Source organism: Syngnathoides biaculeatus, chromosome 2, assembly GCF_019802595.1.
Source record: "Syngnathoides biaculeatus isolate LvHL_M chromosome 2, ASM1980259v1, whole genome shotgun sequence".
NCBI classification, from domain to species: domain Eukaryota; kingdom Metazoa; phylum Chordata; class Actinopteri; order Syngnathiformes; family Syngnathidae; genus Syngnathoides; species Syngnathoides biaculeatus.
Genome location: NC_084641.1, coordinates 24,233,308 through 24,255,337, shown reverse-complemented (window position 1 = coordinate 24,255,337; position 22,030 = coordinate 24,233,308). Strand labels below are relative to the sequence as shown.

Below are 22,030 nucleotides of genomic sequence, written 5' to 3'. Positions count from 1 at the left end.
AGGATTTTGTGCTCTAAGTCACTTTAATTACCCAGAAGATCAAATGAAAATCTGCATGAATGATTCAATACACAGTAGTATTTTCAACCCAATTTTAAGATACAAGTAGAAACACCAATTTAGCACATGTATTCACATTTATGTTGTAATTTCTCTGTCTTCATCAAGTTCTCTTATTTGTTGCACCAAACATCCGCTATTATATTCTGCAGAAAGACTAGCGGCAGAAATCATTGCAAAGCGTCGCCAGTAATAGAACTGTTGGTCGGGCTCTCCCCCACTCCCTCCCTCTCCTCCCTTAGTTTAAAAAAAAAAAAAAAAAAAAAAAGTCCAGGGCGCTCCCAGCCCTCTCGGAAGTAGACCTCTCTCTCATTTTTTACGCACAAGTTTCTTTCGGAGGCACAAGAGCGCTGCAGGTTTGAGATCAAGGTAGGAAGAAATACTTGGTGCAATCGTGGAATATGGAACATTTCGCCATGGGACAACAGCAGCATTTGCGGGGAATAACTGTTGATATTTGTTGCTCTGCTCGTCCCATGTAGATCTTGCATGCTTTGGTTATCAACTTGAAATGAGCGCTCAAATGTTGTGTTCTCCACACAATCTGGGTAGAAAAGTAACATTTCCCATTTTTGACCTTAGTATCTGCGTTGAAATCATGTCCCCCCCCCCCAACTCGGCGTGTGACATTCACTGCTAACCTTTTTTGATTGACTTCATTTTGCTCAGTTTAGAGCTATTGAAAAAGCCAAAACAAGGTTCGCACGTGTGGTTGTGCGTGTTCTCGTACGTGAACGCGCTGCATCTATTTCGGTTAGGGTCAGCTCTTGAGAGTCAAAAAAAAAAAAAATAAAATAAAATAAAACACACCCAACGATTTGATGCTCGTTCCACCTGACTGTCCAAACAAATTAAAAACTTTGAATACTTTTGACAGTTGTTTGGGTATATTAGCATATTTCTTCACCACAGGAAGGCTGCACGGCAAAGGGCAGCATGCGCCTTTTAAGCCGAGCGAGATCTGGTAAAATAATTTTGTACCCGCTGCGTACAAAGACATCATTGATTCCCTAAGTGGTAGTGCAGCGCCGCACTTTCGTGTTCCACAGTAGTTTAAGCTTGCAAAACAGATGTTACATATATTTTAATGTCACGAAAATCACTGCTGAGACTTCTAGATTTTAATACTTGTCAAATGGAAACAAAAAGGTTACAATTAAAGGTTAATGCATACAATGTCGGTGTTTATTAAATAAACACTTCATCACAAGTTTAAAAAAAATGTACTGGATATGTCATGTGTGGCTGTTTTTTATTTGTTTTTTTGTTCTGAAAGCTTACAGCATCACCATTCTCCATGCTTCTAAGATCAATAGACAAAGCTTTTTTTCCTGACATTTGTCACAACTATCTGCTACCTCTTCTACAACCCTGGTTTCCATGAGAACCAAGACCGTGTGGACTTAAGGCTGCTTTAAACATTTGAGCCAGGACTATCAGCTATTTAGTCACCCTGACCAGGTATATGTTTTATGAACCAGAGCTATGCAGCTAAAAATGGCACAATGCTAATATACTGCCACCCGCTGCTGAACAAACAAAATAAATCACAGGAAAAGCAAAGTAGAAAACAGCTGGTCTTCAGAAGACACGGGAATATAGTCACATCACTTACATCACATTCTAAACTAAGATATCTGTCAAATTGAAGTCTCGTTTTACAAGAGTTCATGACTTAAAAACACGTCATGTTGTGTCTGCGCTGGCCCCGTAAACTTTGTAGTATGTTATTTAATATGTGATCTGTTCCATGGAGCAAGCAATCCGATGATTTGTGTTATGTTTTTCCGTTTTTGTACTGTTCATAAGCAACGGATTTTTTTTGCTGTTATTGTTTTCCATATTTCCCCGTCAGCCTTACCTTTTGTCTCAATTTCACGTGACTAAATATGAACCACAGACATGTAATCCCCATGGGCACCGAAAAAATAAAATAGCCCTTGAGAAAACAATATTTGGCAGGCCGTCAAAGTTATTGTCTTAAAATAAAGACTTTTGAACTATTAATATGTCACAATTTATCATTTCCACAGGCCAATAGAAACACTTTGGATTTTGTCTGGAGTCCAACTGGATAACCGCTGTCTTCTACCTCGACACACAACATGAATGCGGAGAGAGTTGTTTTGTGTTTGTATTGGCTGGCGCTGTGCTTGCACACTTGCCTCAGCCAGAAGGACTGCACAGGTGTGGACTGCCCAGATCTGCAGAACTGCATTGAAACCACCCTAGACCCAGGTGCCTGCTGCCCCGCCTGCACACAAAGAGGCTGCCCCTGCGAAGGTTACCAGTACTACGACTGTGTTCAAGCAGGCTTCCGTAAGGGGAAAGTCCCACAGGGAGAATCTTACTTTGTGGATTTTGGAAGCACCGAATGTGCTTGTCCCGAGGGAGGAGGGAAGATAAGTTGCCATTTTATCGAGTGCCCTGAAATTTCCCACAACTGCATTGAAATTTTACAGCCTGCAGATGGATGTCCGCAGTGCGGCCAAATTGGCTGCGTGGACGGCAACAAGAAGTTCGAAGCGGGTCACACCTTTCAGATAGACCCGTGTCAGTTTTGCCACTGTCCAAATGAAGGGGGTAAGCTAATGTGTTCACCCATCCCTGACTGCGAGCTCCAAAGTGTTAATAAACCCACGCATGTTTCCACCACCGAGAACACGAAAGCTTCGAAAGACACTAACAGCTACAACTCCGAAACCAAGTCAGTGCTGGGAAACACGCTCCCGCTGTATAAGCCAGATCCACCCAATTTTGGCACAGAGGATTATGACTACTCGCAGGCTGAGCCGACATCATTCCCGATCCAAAATGTGGCTCAACCGACTTCGGTTCCATCCGCTTACCCCGAGACGGGCTCCACCTCACGTGATGACAGAAAAACCGTGCTGAGGGATCCGCAAAAAAGATTTGAAACGGAAAAGAGCGCCGAGGTCGATGACGCGCGTAACCAGGAGCCATCAAGCACAATGAGTCAAAAAGAAACATCAACACTTCGAACAACAACAACAACAACAACAACCACGCAAAGTGTGACACTGGACGACCACAGACGACAACAGTTACGTGAAGGAAACGGCAGAACAACAACGGTGGCGCAGGACAAGGCGCACAACGTGGATCGGAGACGCTTTAGCCACCACAAACACAGTCAAGTGAGTCGTATCGGGAATCATGACATGCTTCATTCTGGCAGCCTAAACGGACAGGAACAAGTCTCAGTGGACCACAGGGAAACTACTGACGGGGAGGATCGAGGCTCGCAGCCCACAATCCAGCTCCAGCCCACCAGGATAACGCCCACCAGACTCCCGGCTCATTCCCAAAGACAACTTCAAAACATCTCCAACTACCAACCCCAAGATGTCGACACAGAGGTAGAAGGTAAGCTTTTTTTTTCCCCCTCTCTCTATGTCTGTTGAAAAATATGACATGCCAATGAATACTCTGTGCTCGTGTGGACCCCCCAGCAAGGACAATGTGGGGTTGCAACAATTGTGACATATTCATGTGACACACGCGTTATCTCACATCCTTTCTTTTGATGAGGAATTCATCATCACACTACTCAAGTTGGCAGTGCTTACGGAAAAATGACACAATTGTGCACGAACAGTGTGTTTTCCTCAGATAGCGTTCATATAATTCTGGCGAAAGTGGAAAGGATTATTTACGTTTCTTGAGTAGGGATTGGAAGCAAAATCTTTTTTTTTTTGAGGGGGGGGGACCAGTTTAAAAGGAATCATGAATTTATCACTTATCGATTCATCTCACATCACAGTGTTGGTAAGATTTTCAAATTAACAGGTTGAAAAAGTAAAAGTAGTGCAACTATTTCAATGGCTTTCTCACAGTGACATAAAAAATTGCATTTTGATTACATTTGTCTACGGATGCAACGAATTACTATTTTAGTAATCAATTAATCTGTCAATTGTTTTTTGATTTATGATGAATCTGTGGACAAAAATACTTTTCCATCCCTTGAATCAAAAATGGAATCTTATTTGAAATTGACAATCCAGAATATGCACAAACATGAACTGATAATTGTCCGTAATATCCATCCAGCCATCCATCCATTTTCTTCGCCGCTTATCCTCACGAGGGTCACGGGGAGTGCTGTAGCCTATTCCAGCTGTCAACGGGCAGGAGGCGGGGTACACCCTAAACTGGTTGCCAGCCAATCGCAGGGCACATTGAGACAAACAGCCGCACTCACAATCACATCTAGGGACAATTTAGAATGTCCAATTAATGTTGCATGTTTTTGGGATGTGGGAGGAAACCGGAGTGGCCGGAGAAAACCCACGCAAGCACGGGGAGAACATGTAAACTCCACACAGGCGGGTCCGGGATTGAACCCGGGACCTCAGAACTGTGAGGCCAATGCTTTACCAGCTGCTCCACCGTGCTGCCCGAGTGGACAATATTTTATTCAAATTAAGTGTTTCACGACTGAGATTGGCTGGCAACCAGTTCAGGGTGTCCCATGCCTCCTGCCCGTTGACAGCTGAGATAGGCTCGAGCACTCCCGCGACCCTTTTGTGGATAAGCAGCTAAGAAAATGGATGGATGGAAGTTTAGTGATTCTGATTCCATGATAAATACTGCTTATAAATCCTTATCAATCCAATTCCTTGTTGTTTCCCTTATTGATTCTCATTTGGGTGAGGGAATGGAACCATCACTGATGGTGCAGTGGTACACACACCTGACTTTGGTGCAGGCTGCGTGGGATCAATTCCCCCTCAGTGATGGTTTTGCTATGTGCCCTGAAACTGACCGGAAACCAGTTCAGGGTGTAGTCCACCTTTCGCCTGACGCGAGCTGGGACAGGTTCCAGTGCTCTTGTGACCCTTGTGAGGTTGAACAGCGTCTGCCTCATAGATCTGAGCCCCGGGGTTCAAATCCCGGCCCCGCCTGTGTAGTGTTTGCATGTTCTCCGGTGTCCTCCTACATCCCAAATACATGCAATCATTGGAGACTCTAAAACAGAATATATGTGTGTGATACATATATTATAAAAATGCTGATTGTTTGTGCTTCATCAAAATAAGACATTTGCAAAGTTATTGTACTTTGGAAAGTAATTAACATTCTTGTTCATTTTGAGACGGATATTACAGACCAGACGGCACGGTGGATCAACTGGTAAAGTATTGGCCTCACAGTTCTGAGGTCCCGGGTTCAATCCCGCACCCGCCTGTGTGGAGTTTACATGTTCTCCCCGTGCTTGCGTGGGTTTTCTCCGGCCACTCCGGTTTCCTCCCACATCCCAAAAACATGCAACATTAATTGAACATTCTAAATTGTCCCTAGATGTGATTGTGAGTGCGGCTGTTTGTCTCAATGTGCCCTGCGATTGGCTGGCAACCAGTTTAGGGTGTACCCCGCCTCCTGCCCGTTGACAGCTGGGATAGGCTCCAGCACTCCCCGTGACCCTCGTGAGGATAAGCAGCAAAGAAAACGGATGGATGGATATTGTCCACTCTTCAATACCCAGCCCTGTTAATGAGCTCGGTAAATCATGCGCCGTATAAACCAGTTGCCAAATTTAGGTCATTTTCCTTCGATTATGTACTACATCAGATACGGTGTCAACATGAGATTGCTATGAATCTTTCAAATGATTACCAGAATGTCCTTCAGGAATACTACATCTACTACAGGCAATGAGATAGAAAGCAGATGAGAGGATGATTTGTACTGTAAAAATCAACATTTCAGCAGTATGCAGTACGATTCCCGGGCATTTAATCCCTTCGCAAAAATCCCATTTCGTGTAATGTTGGATAATGCACAACTACTGTATATCATTCTTGACCTTTGATTTGGCTAAAAGGAAATTGCTCAATCATTCTTGGAAGACTTTTCTATTTTCTCCTTCACCGACATTCAACGGTTGGATTTCTGTCCGGGCTTGCCACACCTCCTCCTTTCAGCACCTGGCCTCCGTAGGTATGTAAAATATATTTTGAATGCACCTCAGAGGTGCTTCTGTCGGGGTGAACACGCTGAGCTGCGTCAAGTTGCTTCTGAGGTGTTAAGATGATGAAGGAAAGTCAGAAACGTTCATTTTGATTTGAGCTCTCTTGGGGAACGGTACAGGCCATGTCACGCCCGACTCAAGTGCGAGCGTTCCGTGCTACTTTAGTGCATATGAATGGAATTCAGCTTTTTTTTCCACAAGGATTAGGATGTAAAAAAAAAAAAAAAAAAAAAAAAAGATTTATAATGACTGTTATTTTCATCATCAATCAGGCATTTCAAGGACTTTTTTGATTCACGTCTGTGGTTAGCGTCACACTGAACTGTACTGTGTGTGTTCTTTATCATTACCTTGTGTATAGATGTTGCAGTACCGTGGTAATATGTGGCAATTTTAGCATGGGATACTCTCAGGGAGGAACCAAATCGCTAATTCGGGTCTTAAACTGTGAAGTTTAGGATACTCTTCATTAGACAACTTGTTCAATCAGGCTTCCATGTTCCAAAACAAATGTTTAGCAGCTCTGTTGTTCTGTCTGTCCAAACAGATGCAGACTGTGCTCAGGGGGGATGGAGCGGGGGGTTGCACATGATTTCTTATTCTGGGCTGTGCTTTGTATAGGATTTTTTTGAGGGTTGTAGCCACAAGTAAGGATCTACCGTAAGACTGGTGTGATGAATAAGGCCACTGTCATGACTCGATTGCCAGATGCAATTCAGTTCCCTACAAAGCTGACGTGATTGCTCATCTCCCACGAAGTTGATGCATCCCCCAATCATACCAGTAATCAGCTCATCCGAAGCTTACGTCCACATATGCTCACTCCCGTATTATTTTTTCACTTGGATACCCGCCCTCACCTTCGACCCTGCCACGTCCTTGGTATCCCCTCCTGTGGAGAGGCATCAATTGGGCTGAGGCTTAAATCTCGGATGTAGGATGCGAAACCCTCAAAATTGCTTATTAGCGTTGTCGCAAGATGCAGCATGCGAGACTGAGCTTGACAGATGTACTTTGTGAAATGCGAGGCGAATTCCTGAGTCGACCTTTTGCCGGTGTGTCACCACCGAACGCATCAATGAGGGCGATCTCGGGTTGAATTAGTGCCTTCCAGATCATTTACAAGAATTCCAGTGAATCTGCCATCCAAAAAATTTCTTTCCTCAAAGGAAGCCTTGTTTACTTATGTGCGGCATGATACTCATGATACTGCACAAAAAGCTTGCTCCAGACGGATAAAACCTTTCGTTAAACACACACACACAATGAATAGGCAGCTGCACAGAGATGTGAGCTGACTCAGAATACTCAAATATTATTTGTCACATTAATAAAATAATCAAGAACACACTCCGGTTAGTTTCATGCTTCCCAAAAGGAAGACATCTGTTCCTTTGAACGAGCCTTTCCTGCTTTCTGGTTTGGAAGCAGACCTTGGAGTAGACGCATCTTACAGAGGAAATGGAAATGATTTTGTTTTGAGTTGAACACACTCAACCAATTGAACGTTCATTTTCCAAGACGTTGAAAACGAATTCAACCTGTGTTTTTGAGGAATGTCACGGAGCACATGCTACAAGAATTTCATGCACAATTCGTCCTGACAGCGTGTCACAGGTTTTTCGTCCAGTCTTAAAAGGCATTCGCTCGTGCCAGAGCGTCGGCTCCTGGCAGTTGAGAATTCTGTAGCATTGCGCTAACATCTGCTTGCAGTTTGTTCGTTTCTTTTTATTGGCAGTTTGTTAGTTTCTCAAACTTGTGGAGCGCGTTAGCCTAACATTGTGGTATTGTTACGGAAAATGTACAGTTTGTTGGCATTGTAGCAATATAGTGTGGGAGTATTTATTAATGCGCGCAATAATTTGGCTGTGTGGTAGAGCAGCAGTTAGCAGTTGATTAGCCGCCGTTCTCAGTATCTTAACTGCGTAGCTACGTTCTCACTGGCTTCCTGGCCAACTGAGAGAGGCTCAGAGGCATAACGGTAAATTTGTGATATATTTTGTTGTCACTTTCAGAAATAACTCACCGAAGCTGAACATTGAGGCGTCCCAAGTGGAAATTCTCACAACAACAGAACGTGTGCGGCAACGTCATTCTGGCTCGGTTACAGCACTTGTAATATCGTAAGAGTTTGCAGTGTCATCGCCAAATGGTCATGAGGTGGATCAGTAGGCGTTATTACTCGCTTATTTTTGTCAATCAATGATGGTAGTGTTGTGTCATATGGTATTTTGTTAAGAAAGATCCGAGGAGGCTTTACAGCATCCATCCATTCATCCATCATCCCAACCGCTTATCCTCACAAGGGTCGCAGGAGCCTATCCCAGCTGTCAACGGGCAGGAGGCGGGGTACGCCCTCAACTGGTTGCCAGCCAATCGCAGGGCACATACAGATGAACAACCATTCGCACTCACAATCACACCTAGGGGCAATTTAGAGCGTTCAATTAATGTCGCATGTTTTTGGGATGTAGGAGGAAACAAGAGTGCCTGGAGAAAACCCACGCAGACACGGGGAGAACATGCAAACTCCACACAGGCGGGTCCGGGATTGAACCTGGATCCTCAGAACTGTGAGGCAGACGCACCACCGGCCTTTGCCGCATAACCAGAATAATCCTCAAAGCTCGCCGAAAGCTTCGGCAGCTTTTCTGGGATCCCCTTATTTATACTCTAATCATATAGACTTTTATAATTCACGAGCCTTGTCCTGCATGCATCTTTCCCTTTCCTAATGTTGTCCTCGCCTGGGTGTGGCGCTGCAGCCCGATGCAACACCCATATTTGAATGTTTCATTGTTGTTTGGCATCCTGTTTGCAATTAGTGCTTTTGTCATTGTTTCTCTCTCCCTTCTAGAAACTTTGTTGTGTTTGACTGATCCACTCTGATTCTCGGCAAACATCTTTTACAATATTAAGAAACTACAGTGGAAGCTTAAACACTCCACTGTGACACACTTAAACTGGTCTAACATGAAAATGGATAAAGAGCCTCCATTCTGCCTGACCTAATAGTCGAACGTGACAAAATAAAACAAATAAAATAAAATAAAGGTTTTTGCACCTATTCAGGATGACAAGTGGAACCTATTGAGTGACTGTGTTGGATTTTGAGACTTTATGTAATGGTAAGACATAACTTCTTGTGATTTTGCTTTGCAGTAAAATATTACAATATTAGATATATTGTTCCAATTAAATCTTTAATATTTTCAAAGCGATGACGAAAGATTAATCTCACATTAGATAATAACTTGCATCTCACTTTAAATAATTGATGCATGCGTTACCTTTTACCGTACGCCTATATCCATCCATCCATCCATCCGTTTTCTTTGCCGCTTATCCTCACTAGGGTTGTGGAGAGTGCTGGAGCCTATTCCAGCTGTCAACGGGCAGGAGGAAGGGAACACGCTGAACCGGTTGCCAGCCAATCGCAGGGCACATAGAGACAAACAGCCGCACTCACAATCACACCTAGAGGCAATTTAGTGTCCAATTAATGGTGCCTGTTTTTGGGCTGTGGGAGGAAACCGGAGTCCCCGGAGGAAACCCACGCAGGCACGGGGAGAACATGCAAACTCCACACAGGGCAGGGCCGGGATCGAACCTGGGTCCTCAGAACTGCATGTATCAAGAGACTTGTAGGGATTAAATCTTTTGTGCAGGCCTGAATTAAAAGTTGTGCATCAAATTCACTGCTTCAGGTTAGACCAGGTGGACAGATTTGGGACCCGTTTGTATGTAACTGCGTATCGATCGGACAAATCCTGGTCGCCCATGTTGTTCAGAAGCTTTACTCCAAATATTTACTTAGCATTAGCTAGCACAAACTCGCATTGTGCGGAAAAAAAAAGGAATGAAACCCACTAGGCGTTTTCTGCCCATCAATTCTACGCACATGCCTATAATTTTTTCATACTCATCTTCAGCGACTGGTCCAATGGAGCTCGTGCACGTGACGTCACCATTTTCACGGCACCATATTACCAATCAAAAAGAGCTGCTCAACAGTGTGGGGGACTTTGAACCGGAGCAGAATATTCACAATGCCCGAGACTTGTTGTGCTATTGGTTGTTACAACAGGCGAGACAGATATTCAAACACCAGCTAAAAAGACCAGAAAATATGGATGGATTTCGGCAATTAAACGTGATGGATGGTGGCCAACCAAATACACATGACTGTGTAGTGATCACTTCGCTTCAGGTAGGAATTATTCTTCTCAATCTCAAATGCCCAAGAAGTATTTATGATGCCGAGTCGGCTCATTTGAGAACAATGGGGGAAAAAAACAAAACAAAACAGGGAGTCATCTCCAACGTACACGGAAGTGTGTTACGGCCACACGTTAAACTTCAGTAAAAGGACTTTACCTCGGGGAAAATAATAAAAAAAAAAGCTGTTAATTCATTTTGGGAGTGAACAAAGTTGTCAGAATGCTGGTTTGTTATCTATTAATAAAGCTTGACTGACCTTTCTGACTGGTTGCTGACAATGCCTCTAGCGCAGCGCCATCTAATGGATGCATTATGTAACCTCAGCCTTGACTGTAGCATCTATTCTATGCGCCTTATAATGCGGTGCGCCTTATATATGAAAAAAAGTTTTAAAATAGACCATTCGTTGAAGGTGCGCCTTATAGTCCGGAAAATACGGTACATACTGTAACCTGATCATACATAAAAATAAAAATAAAAAAAGATGGAATGATTGTTGGCTACGCATCTCAAGGAGATTAATATTAATACTTGGGCTGTCAATTGAAACCCAAAGTGGCTTTCGTGGAAATGAAGTCATTGAAAGTGTAGGGGGAGTCCTCCCTGTTATGTCAGAGCCAGCTGTTGCTGGACTGGAATTATGAGTTTCAAAACGTACAATACCGTAGCTCTGTCAGCATGAATATCAAAAGTGAAAAGAACTTTGGCACTTTCATACATTTAACTGTGCGCACATACTCCCCATATAGACAAATCCCCAAATGTGTTTTGGTCTTCCATCTCAGAGGACCAGATGTCACAGGCCCTCTTGTTCAAACGTTGGATTTATTGTAGCCAGTCCAAATCGCAGCTAATTTGGCAAAACGCAAGCCTCAATTGGCGGCAGCACGTGGCACTCCAGACGTGTTGTGAGCTGTCGCTGTGGCTTGTTATTCTACCCACATATTTTCCAAGAGCCTGATGTCACCGATCTGGATTTGGACAAGAGGCAGGTATGTGGTGTACTTTTGACAAATAGACAATTACGAAGACAGGTTCGGAGAAGAAAGATTCTCCTCACCCTAACCTCGAAGGCAAGATTGTCGGTATGCTTCTGTTAAAGAACGGAACAATTCCCAGAATAATCACTGAAACAGGTTGAAATTGGTGAGGCCTGAAATGGATCATGACAAGCCCCAAGACTAATGGGAAAATATTCTTATCCTGATTGTGGAGTTTTCTTATTTTAACAAATTGGTGCCAACAATTTTGCTTGCGCAACCCCATGTATAAATGTATGTAGATGTATAAATGTATCTATAAAGAAGAAAAAAAAAAACAAAAAAAAAAAACACTACCTACAGTGAGTTCTGGAGTGAAATGTGCTGGCCGGCGTCAAAAACATTGGTTTCACTCGCAGATCATGGATGACGACAAATGTATTTAATAAAAAACAAGGATGGCTAAAAACAAACCACAGGACTATTCCGAAGAGTCCTGTTGTAAATACTTTTTGACATCTGTGGAAGAACTTCCCTCACGAAGAGTGAGCTTAAATTCTCGTCAAAACATGCTAAAAGTCAAAGATTTTGAAATAGTTGGATAGAGGAAATTTCCTCAAAAGGTGGTGCAATAAAATATTAATTTTAGAATACTGGCATTCTTGTCCAGGCCATTTTTTTACTATTTAAAAAAAAAAAGTTAAAACCCCAACAATGCTTAACTTTATTCTGTTAAGTTTCAGAAAATTCTTCTTCCAACCTTTGTCAGCTATTTTGGTGATTGTTGTGTTTTCTTTAATTAACAAGCGCGCACCGCCAATTTTGTCGCCCTGTGCAACCCAATATTGGTCGAGATTTTTTACATGGTTACTCAGGTCAGAATAGTTTATTACCGTTTATCCGCCTATTGTTTTGGTAAGATTCTGCACTTCTCTTCAAAGGTGTCTTTGTATATGTTAAACTGTTAACGGATGAAAATGAAGAATCACATCAAGAGTTGATTAAATCAAATTTAAAATCACACAAATGGTTGGAATAATTAAAACGTGTTATTGTTTTTATCTACACATTCTTTGGGTTAGATGGCCTTTAAACTGTACTGTAAGAATATATTGCCCCGTACAAATAGATTTTTATAAAATTATGTACACTTCAGTCGGTCCTTTTGTTCCTCTGAAATTGTGAGTGATTGCCTGTCTTGTGTTATGTAAACAAGCAAGTCAAAGGAAGGTATTTTTACAAAAAGAGGTTGGAGAAGTTGAAAACTCCAGAACACCCCCAGGCAGTCTGTGTTGAGAGAGCTCTTTTTAAAGCAATTGCAATAGTTAGGGGGAACAGTTAATCTTTGACATTTCCTCTACCCTTAAAAGGCTCATCACACCAGAAGTAGCGAGCCATGTTCCGTTTTATTTACATGAGGCATTGAGATACATACATAATTCCATTGAGATGCGACATAGGACAAAAGGTAGAGGTGGCGAAGGCTGAACAAGAGGCAGATGACAACATGTACACCAGGTTGAATATGAAAAAAGGAGAAAAGGATGTCTACAGGTTGCCCAGTCAGTGATACAGATGGGAAGGATGTGCAGGGTCAACAATCCAGAGCAATGGTGAGTGTGGGAAGGAAGTTGAAGAAACGGGTCCCAGCCGGGTGGAACAGTTGGCAGAAGGTGTCTGGTGTTCTATGTGACAGAAGAGTCTCCGCTAGGATGAAGGGCAAAGTTTATAAAACAGTGGTGAGGCCGCCCATGATGTACGGATTAGAGACGGTGGCACTGAAGAAACAACAGGAAGCAGAACTGGAGATAGCTGAAATGAAGATGTTGAGATTCTCGCTCGGACTGAGCAGGATGGATAGGATTAGAAATGAGCTCATTAGCGGGACAGCAAGCTTCGAGAGTGCAGACTTCGATGGTTTGGACATGTGCACAGGTGAGAGAGTGAGTATGTTGGTAGAAGGGTGCTGAGGATGGAGTTGCCAGGCAAACGAGCGAGAGGAAGACCAAAGAAAAGGTGGATGGATGTTGTGAGGAAGGACATGATGACAGTTGGGGTTAGAGAGTAAGATGGACGAAAAAGAATGGAAAAAGATCACACGCTCTGGCAACCCCTCACGGGACAAGCCAAAGGGAAAAGAAGGTTGATAGTACTGTGTTGTGGTTCATTTTGTAGACTTTGGTGGAGTTCACACAATCTTTCATTCATCACCGCTCTGTGATTGATTTGGTGATTAGTCCGCCGCGAATTCTGATGGTTTCAAGACCAATTTCTAGATGGTCGAATCACTTGCTTGATTAAAGTCTGATAGGGCATCATTAGTGCTACCAGTCTACAAATTGTCGCAGACTTCGTACTATATTTAGCCTTTTCCCCCTCCATCCACTGGTGTTAAGATAGGTTTTGTTGCATGTACAGCATAGATGCCTTTACCTCCCGAGTGTGCGGGACAAAATAGCCGCAGGGCACACATAAAAGGTTAAGCACGTTGTTTATTTTTCACTGTTGTTGTTAGCTTCAGCAGTCCACAAATGGTGGAACGGCCTACCTCATCATTGTTAGTTTTGACAGGTGACAGCAGTTTGTCAAACAGCACCAGCCAAAACACACAGTATAGTGTGAGAAGTCAAAATTGTGGCTCGCTGTAGCGCTGTACTGTGAGAGCACCTCATTAGTTAGCTTTGACTTTCCATCGAAGATGCATAACGTGCACAGTGCCGGTTGGAATTTATATAACAAACAGGAAAAATTTAGTAACTACCCAGATGAAGCCAGCTGGGATAGGTTGCAGCCCTTTCCACAACCCTGAACAGGATGTGCAATATAAAAAAAAATTGGATGGAATGTTTTTTTTTTTTTTTAAACTTGATCACCATTTGGTCAAGCAGTTACTTGAACACCATCAGCCACGGATGTTCCTGTAAATGTTCATGCTTTTTATTGCAATGCCTCAAGAGCTATATGAATAAAGTATATCTCTAGTTGTTTATTCGTAGCCCCAGTTCACACACGGATGTCCGAAATTCTTGATGTACGAGGTCAATATGTAGCCCGGTATGACTTCGAAGAGAAATTGTTGATGGAGCGCATACCTCCACCAAAGCCTTCCAAGCACAAGTTGTAAACATAACATTGCTGACACGTACTATGGGAGGCAGCCATCCATGTTATACACCTCTTGTTGTATTTAATTTTTGGGTAAAACTGGAGCCAATGGGAGCACACCCTGGGCCGGCGGCCATTCAAGCACCGATCAGCAGTTGCTCATCTGTAACGACTTGGTCTTGGAGTCAAAGGGCGACCGTTTGAGTCCTGCTGTGGGCCAAATACAAACACGGAGATTACTATTTGGAAACCTGCTTGGCCGCTTGATAGCTACTTTTGCGGTGCCCTTGAGCAAGGCCCCATCACCCGCGTCTCAGCTTGAGCGGTCCAGCAATGTTTGCACGCCGCTTTCCAAATCGCTCCTCGCACGATTGCATGTGTGTGTGATCTGCTCTTTTGTGTGCTGTGCAAAACAAAATTGACAGCACTGTAAATTGAATTTCCCCTTGAGGGATTAGGAAGCGTATAATATCAATCCATCCATTTTCCGTCCTGCTTATCCTCAGTTGAGTTGTGGGTGTGCTGGGTTCTTTCCAAGCTGACACTGGGCAAGACGCGGGGTAAACCCTGAACTGGTTGTCAGTCAATCGCAGGCATAATATATATAAATATATATTTTAAGTCAATAAATTAAAGTCACACGTGTGTCCAATTTAGGTTGTTAGATCAACCCGACATCTTCGCTTTCTGGAATGTAAGGAGGAAGCCAGAGTACCCAGAAAAAAACAAGTATGAAGAGAACATGCAAACGCCACACAGCTGATATTTTAACTGGGAACCTCTCGACCGTTATGTCGACACAGAGGTGCCCTAAGAGAGGCAAACACTTGAAAGAGTCCTTACCTTCTTCATCCAAAACGTGTCCCTGAATAAGAAGTTGAGCAGAAAAAGAAGTATTGTACCAGTAATCATTTTTAAAACAAGGATTAGATCAATGTCATCACATAAAACATGATTCAGAAGATTTAAACAGGGCCAGTTATTGTGTCATTGTGTATAAAAGATTTATTTTTTTTTTTCCCCCTGAGAAAGGCACCAGGGCGGCTTAGCTCAAAGCTGGAACCCAGTGCCGTGTCAAAGCATATTTTCCCGGTAAACTGGATAATGTGTTTTTGCTCCGTCTGCTCCTTGACCCAGTTTGAAAAGGAAGTGCTAATGTGTTACTCTTTCCTCTGCTCCCGCGCTGATTAGCCCAGATGTTGCAGAAAGTGCAATTTCGCTCTGAAAGCAATTTCGCCAGGTTACGTGCGTCTCCTCGTCGAGTGAATACGAGGCTCGGGGAAATCTGAGCACGACGTGCGCCAGCGCCAAATACAGTACTTACACTTATTATCTGTCTGCAAACATGACACTTACAGCCACATCAAAAGGTATCGGATGGATTCTACTGATGCAGATGCATTAGGCACCTTGTTCCAGCAGAAGCACTGAGTCATAAATATGTGGAACGACGTGTTTATTTCACAGTGACAGTCGTGGAGCTGGTGGACGTGTGCTGCAAGACTGGGGCAAGATGGGCTTCGGTTAATGGTCACTGCAACAACATGGAGCCTCCCACAAAAGACAGACAGTCCATCTGCTGGTGAGACCGTCGTGAGAAGCCCCGTGCATGTTTTCATTTGAATCCACCCTGTAAGACTTTCACTATTTATACAGGATTCCTGAAGTTGGTTTGAGGTGTTTCATTAGGATATGTGTCAGCATTTATAGAAAATGGGCAGATTTTTGCAAGGTCATTTCCAATGGGTTGTTTTCACGTGACTTCACCCGTTGGGGTGCCTCGAACGGTGGCCATTTTTGATCCCTGCGCTCTTACTCATCCATACGCAAGGTAGACGACATTATGTTTCCAACTGCATTTATTGAAGATGCGACCGACAGCACATCAAGCCCAGACTGACTACAAGGCTACGTGGTATACACACATCATGGGACTCAGGACTGCGTCACAAAGGCCCAGTATTGTGCCCTTGATCTATTACTCTATGTGACCGAAATCACGAAGGAGGAGCACTTACCTGTATGCTAACACAGAAAACGAAAGGCGGTGGAATATGATTTTATATTAACGAGGAATGATGCACCGACGTTACAGAGCTCAGCACACACTGCAGCAATTTTCGTCAGCTACAACAACCCAACTATAAAAAATCTAAAAAAAATAATATGGACACTTACCTGTATGCTAACATGGAAAACGAAAGGCGGTGGAATATTGAGGCAAACTCCATTTATTCCATTTTTTTTCAAAAAGTAGAACCTGTATATTAGTTAACCACAAGCAAAGCAAAATGTTTGTTTAAAATTTGATGACAATGGCAGAAAAACAAAAGAATAAACAAATTCACTTTTTCACAAAATTCTCAAATCTTTCAAGTGACTTAACAAAAAAGGATTTTAACTGTAATGTTGGCTTCCTGAAAAGAGGATCGATTAAGCTTGTTAGCTGAGCTCAGCGACACGACGATTGAGGTTGAAGCCGGTGAGCGTGATACCCGCGTCGGGCAACCACAAAGCAAAGTGCCCGTGAAGTACAGAGCGGCAGAACGTCAAAGTCTTTCGTTGGAAGCGTTAGATGATGTCCCCGCTTACGCAGCCGGACTTGTTACCGGATCACGAAGCTTTGAAGAGTGCGCTGACAAGCAACTCTGGAAAAAGTTTCAGCGAATTGGCGAGAGTTGTCGAAAAAAAGTCAGAAGAAGGCTCTCTGATGGTTAGCGAGTCCTCTCTTGTGTACTTGAGTCCCGTGAAACACAAAAACACAAACAGTAACCGAGAGCATTTCAGAGATTTTGGCACTTGTTCGCATTCACTTGTTTTGCTGTTACGAGCAAAGCCCAACATTACAGTTAAATCCAGATTAATTATTTAATTCTTATTTTTAGTTTTTCTATAAATAAGCATCGATAATCAATAATCACTGCATTGGTCACTTATAAAGTTGAAAAATTACACAAGCTCGTTTGTCAAGCCACGGAGAGTAAACGGCATTTTTTTCCTGCTACAATTTAACATCTTTCATTGTTTCATTTAACGTCATTATAGTGGCTAGTGTGAACTTGTGTGCTCGTAGCAAAATTAGCTCCATTTGCTGGGTGTAATTTAATAATGAAAAGTGTTCACGGTAGCACCGTGCCCGCCCGTAGCGGCGCGCAGGAAAACCACTGTTATAACCTGAGACTGAAATGATGACCGGTCATCTTTGTTCACGATTGCGATCTGCAGGATTACCGTTCCAAATACACTGCAGACAAATTTTGCTTGAATAAAATCTTCTTAATTTCCTCCGCCAGCTGTATTTTAGCATTGCACAGAATAGGCGGCCCACTCCTGGCTCCAGGGCCTCAGTCTGACACCGTACGTCTCAGCAATCTTTCTCTGCGATGTGCTTTTTCTCCCTGCCAGGACGTCTCAGCAGCAGTGCTGCCTTGGCTCCTTGAGAGAAAGCCGATGTCTGGCTGGAATCAGTGCAGCCAGGGACGGAGATATGTGCATGGAGGATGCCAGTGATACATGTGGGCTCGCTTCTTACAAGGCAAGTAGCCGTGGCCACATGTTGCAGCTGAGGGCATTTCCCCGGGTTCAAAATCAAAATGTTACATTCATAAATTAGGGCCAAAATCTGTCCAAATTAGCAATTGACAATTACATTAGTCACAGAAGAATTGACGCCCCAGTGGGGAGTCATGTTTCTTAAAGTCAGCTTCTCCTCTGATGATTACGGCGGCAATATTTAACTTGAACGTGAGAGTCCATTACAGCTGATGATTGCCAGTCTCCCTCACAAACGTTGCTATTTTCAAAGGAGACCTTGGGAACAATTGCTTGACCTCTTTGTAAATACAGAAACAGGTTTAGGAAATGGAAATAGTAAATGTTGTTAAGTTTGGACATTCAGGCTTGATGTTAATTTATTACTCCCTATTTCAATATTATACCAGCAGAGCAGTGCCAATTAATCTACGTGTACCTAGCAGTATCAGCCATATACTGTACACACAGTATACAGTGGAACCCTGGTTTACAAACAATTGGCTTGGTGAACAAAGTTTTAAAAGAACATTTTCCTCAAGTCTTTACAGGCTTTCTTTTTGGCTAAAATGACCATCACGTTCCACAATTAAATGCAACCCAAGGTACTTGCACAGTGGTTTTCTAGCAAACCCATAGTTACTTCATTGTCGGAAATTGTGTTTTCACCTATTTCCATATTACACGTTATTTATTCTTGACCATACAATGATCAAAGTAAGGCAAGTATGACGTTCTTCAGTGGCTTGGACGGATTAATTGCATTTTCTTTCATTTCAATGGGAAACATTACCTCCATTTGCCAATATTTGAAATTGACAACATTGTCATGGAACAAAATAAATTTGTGACCCTGGGTTCAACTATTGATCAAACTAGCAATGTGAGAACTTTCTAAAAGTCAACAAACATCTGGTCAGCACATCTGCCCCACGGTTCTGAGGACTAAGATTTAAATCCAGGCCTCGCCTACATAGTTTTTAGATAGTGCCTCTGTGGGTTTTTTCCCCCAAGTAGGATGATTTCCTTCTCACATCCCAAAAACATGCAACATTAATTGGACACTCTTAATTGTCCCTAGGTATGATTGTGAGTGCGGCTGTTTGTCTCTATGTGCCCTGCGACTGGCTGGCAACCGGTTCAGGGTGTACCCTGTTTTTTTCCCCCCACAAAGAGGAACGCGAGCACTTATCAGGTTGCTTTTCAATCACATCGGTGCATATACATTCTGTTCGGCACACGTAAAGACTGATCGTGACCTCCAGGAGTGCTGTGACTGCTGCTCTCTGGGCCTGACGTTCCACCGCGAGGGTCACGAGTGTAAAGCCCACCAACACATGGGCCTCGAGTGCAGACAAGCTTTCTTCTCATGCTGTGAGGGAGTGGAGAATTGGGACGACAGACAAGATCGCTGGCGTGCCGTCAAAGAGAAGCCCACTCTCGGTGCTACTTCACCACCCAAGAAAGGTAAGGAGTGGAAACGCATGCAGACACAAAAAACAAAACCCCAAATTGCTGAGGCATTGTATACCTCATATTAAAAAGGTGAAAGCATTCAATCGATGTACTGCCCGGAAAAGGTGCTGGTGGAAACCAAAGGCAATCTGTTTTCTTGGCATTTAAAAGGGGTCACCGAGCATAGGTGAAAAATAGTGTAATGACCTCCAAGAAAAACAAATATAGTCCAAACGTCCTCTTCAGCTTGCTTGGTTAATTCCAAGAGATTGACTGCTGTACCCCGCTCAGTTCTCTGCTTTGTTATTCCAAGTTTTGCTTTGGTCACGGAGTTGTTTATTGCTTCGAGCCTGAAAACTCACTTTGTTCGAATTCCAAAGTTGTGAAGAATTGCTCTCTCTGCCTGTTAATGGATGATGGCCCAAAGCCTATAAAAGAGATCAAAGATACAGTATTCTGTGTATGTGCACACAAGGAGGGCAAGATATCGTTGTCATTTATTTATTTTAAATCTGATTCTATGACGGGCGATGATTACTTTTATAGAAAACAAAAAAAAATGTGTGTTAATAGGGCTGATGTTTTATTGTGCAAAGCTTATATTTAACAGCAATGCATGTGGCAAATCCTCAGGGGAGACTGCGTTTTCTTCAGATACAGTGAAGAAAATAAGTATTTGAACACCCTGCTATATTGCAAGTTCTCCCACTTGGAAATCATGGAGGGGTCTGACTTTTTCCATCATCGGTGCATGTCCACTGTGAGAGAGAGAATCTAAAAAGAAAAATCCAGAAATCACAATGTATGATTTTTTTGTCTAAACGATTTATTTGTGTGATACAGCTGCAAATAAATATTTGAACACCTGTCTATCTGCTAGAATTCTGACCCTCGAAGACCTGTTAGTCCACCTTTAAAAATTACCACCTCCGTTCCATGTATTATTCCGAATCGTTAGCTGCATAAAGACACCTGTCAACCCCATACAATCAGTAAGACTCAAACTTGTAACATGGCCAAGACCAAAGAGCTGCCCAAAGACACCAGAGACAAAATTGTACAACTGCACACAGTTGGAAAGGGCTACAGAGAAATTGCCAAGCAGCTTGGTGAAAAAAGGTCCACTGTTGGAGCAATCATTAGAAAATGGAAGAAGCCAAACATGACGGTCAATCTCAATCGGAGTGGAGCCCGAGTGGGGTCTCAATGATCCTTAGAAAGGTGAGGAATCAGCCCAGGACTACACGACAGGACTTGGTCAATGACCTGAAAAGAGCTGGGACCACCGTTTCCATGTAGAGTTAGTAATACACTAAGACGTCATGGTTTGAAATCATTCAAGGCACGAAAGGTTCCCCTGCTTAAACCAGCACATGTCAAGGCCCATTTTAAGTTTGCCACTGACCATTTGGATGATACAGAGGAGTCATGGGAGAAAGTTTTGTGGTCAGGTGAGACCAATATGGAACTTTTTGGTCATAATTCCACCCACCGTGTTTGGAGGAAGACGAATGATGAGTTGCATCCAAAGATTACCATGCCTACTGTGAAGCATGGGGGGTGGTAACATCATGCTTTGGGTGGGGGTTCGGCACATGGGACAGGACAAATGCACTGTATTAAGGAGAGGATGACCGCAGCCATGTATTGTGAGATTTTGGGGAACAACCTTTTTCCCTCAGTCAGATTATTGAAGATGGGTCGTGGCTGGGTCTTTCAACATGACAATGACCCGAAGCACACAGCCAGGAAAACCAATGAGTGGCTCCGTAAGAAGCATATCAAGGTTGTGGCATGGCCTAGCCAGTCTCCAGACCTAAACTCAATAGAAAATCTTTGGAGGGAGCTGAAACTCCGTGTTTCTCCGCGATAGCCCAGAACCTTGTCTGATCTAGAGAAGATCTGTGTGGAGGAGTCGGCCAAAATTCCTCATGCAGTGTGCAAACCTGGTGAACAACTGCAGGAAACGTTTGACCTCTAAAATTGCCAACAAAGGCTACTGTACCAAATATTAACATTGGTTTACTCAGGTGTTTAAATACTTATTTGGAGCTGTATCACACAAATAAGTCGTTAAAAAAAAAAAAAATCATATATTGTGATTTCTGGATTTTTCCGTTTAGATTCTCTCTCTCACGGTGGACATGCACCTATGATGAAAATGGTAGACCCCCCTATGATTTCTAAGTGGGAGAATTTGCAATATAGCAGGGCGTTCAGATACTTATTTTCTTCACTGTATGTCTGCGTAAGGTAATGTGTCTTATAAAAACTGTGTGCCACAGTGTCTGACAGCCTGTACCTGAACGAGGCCTTTTCTATCGGAGAAGAGAGGCACGGGGAGAACGCGGTGGAGGGGCCTATTGAGGTGCAGGACATGAACGAGTGCCTGATCTACGAGGTCAACATCTGTCACCACAGATGTGTCAACACACCGGGCTCTTTCCGCTGCGAGTGCTTCCCAGGATATGCGCTGCAAGAGGATGCTTTCACTTGCGCAAAAGGTAAAACTTTGCCCGCCGCGAGTCGATAATTCCAATGACGCATGCGCGCAGGAAGCGTCAACCCTATCAAATATGATTTAGTCAGCGTTTCCGTCAGGTAGAAAACATTTGACGTGATTTCTCTGCACGTTGGCAGCGTTTTATAGCGGTGGTCTCTTTTGAGTTCCTTCCTGTCTGCG

The 22,030-nt window shown here is 43.2% G+C and overlaps 1 protein-coding gene across 1 annotated transcript in view; it reads left to right on the top strand.

Annotated features, from left to right (window-relative positions):
• The first annotated feature begins 310 nt into the window (after positions 1-310).
• Positions 311-22,030, top strand: part of fbln2 (fibulin 2) — a 42,921-nt gene continuing 21,201 nt past the window's right edge. The window contains exons 1-6 of the mRNA XM_061842483.1: positions 311-429; positions 2,094-3,447; positions 15,829-15,943; positions 17,767-17,896; positions 19,158-19,359; positions 21,633-21,851. Coding sequence (XP_061698467.1) covers positions 2,166-3,447; positions 15,829-15,943; positions 17,767-17,896; positions 19,158-19,359; positions 21,633-21,851 — 1,948 coding nt within the window. The 5' untranslated portion in view covers positions 311-429; positions 2,094-2,165. The remainder of the gene's footprint in view (positions 430-2,093; positions 3,448-15,828; positions 15,944-17,766; positions 17,897-19,157; positions 19,360-21,632; positions 21,852-22,030) is intronic.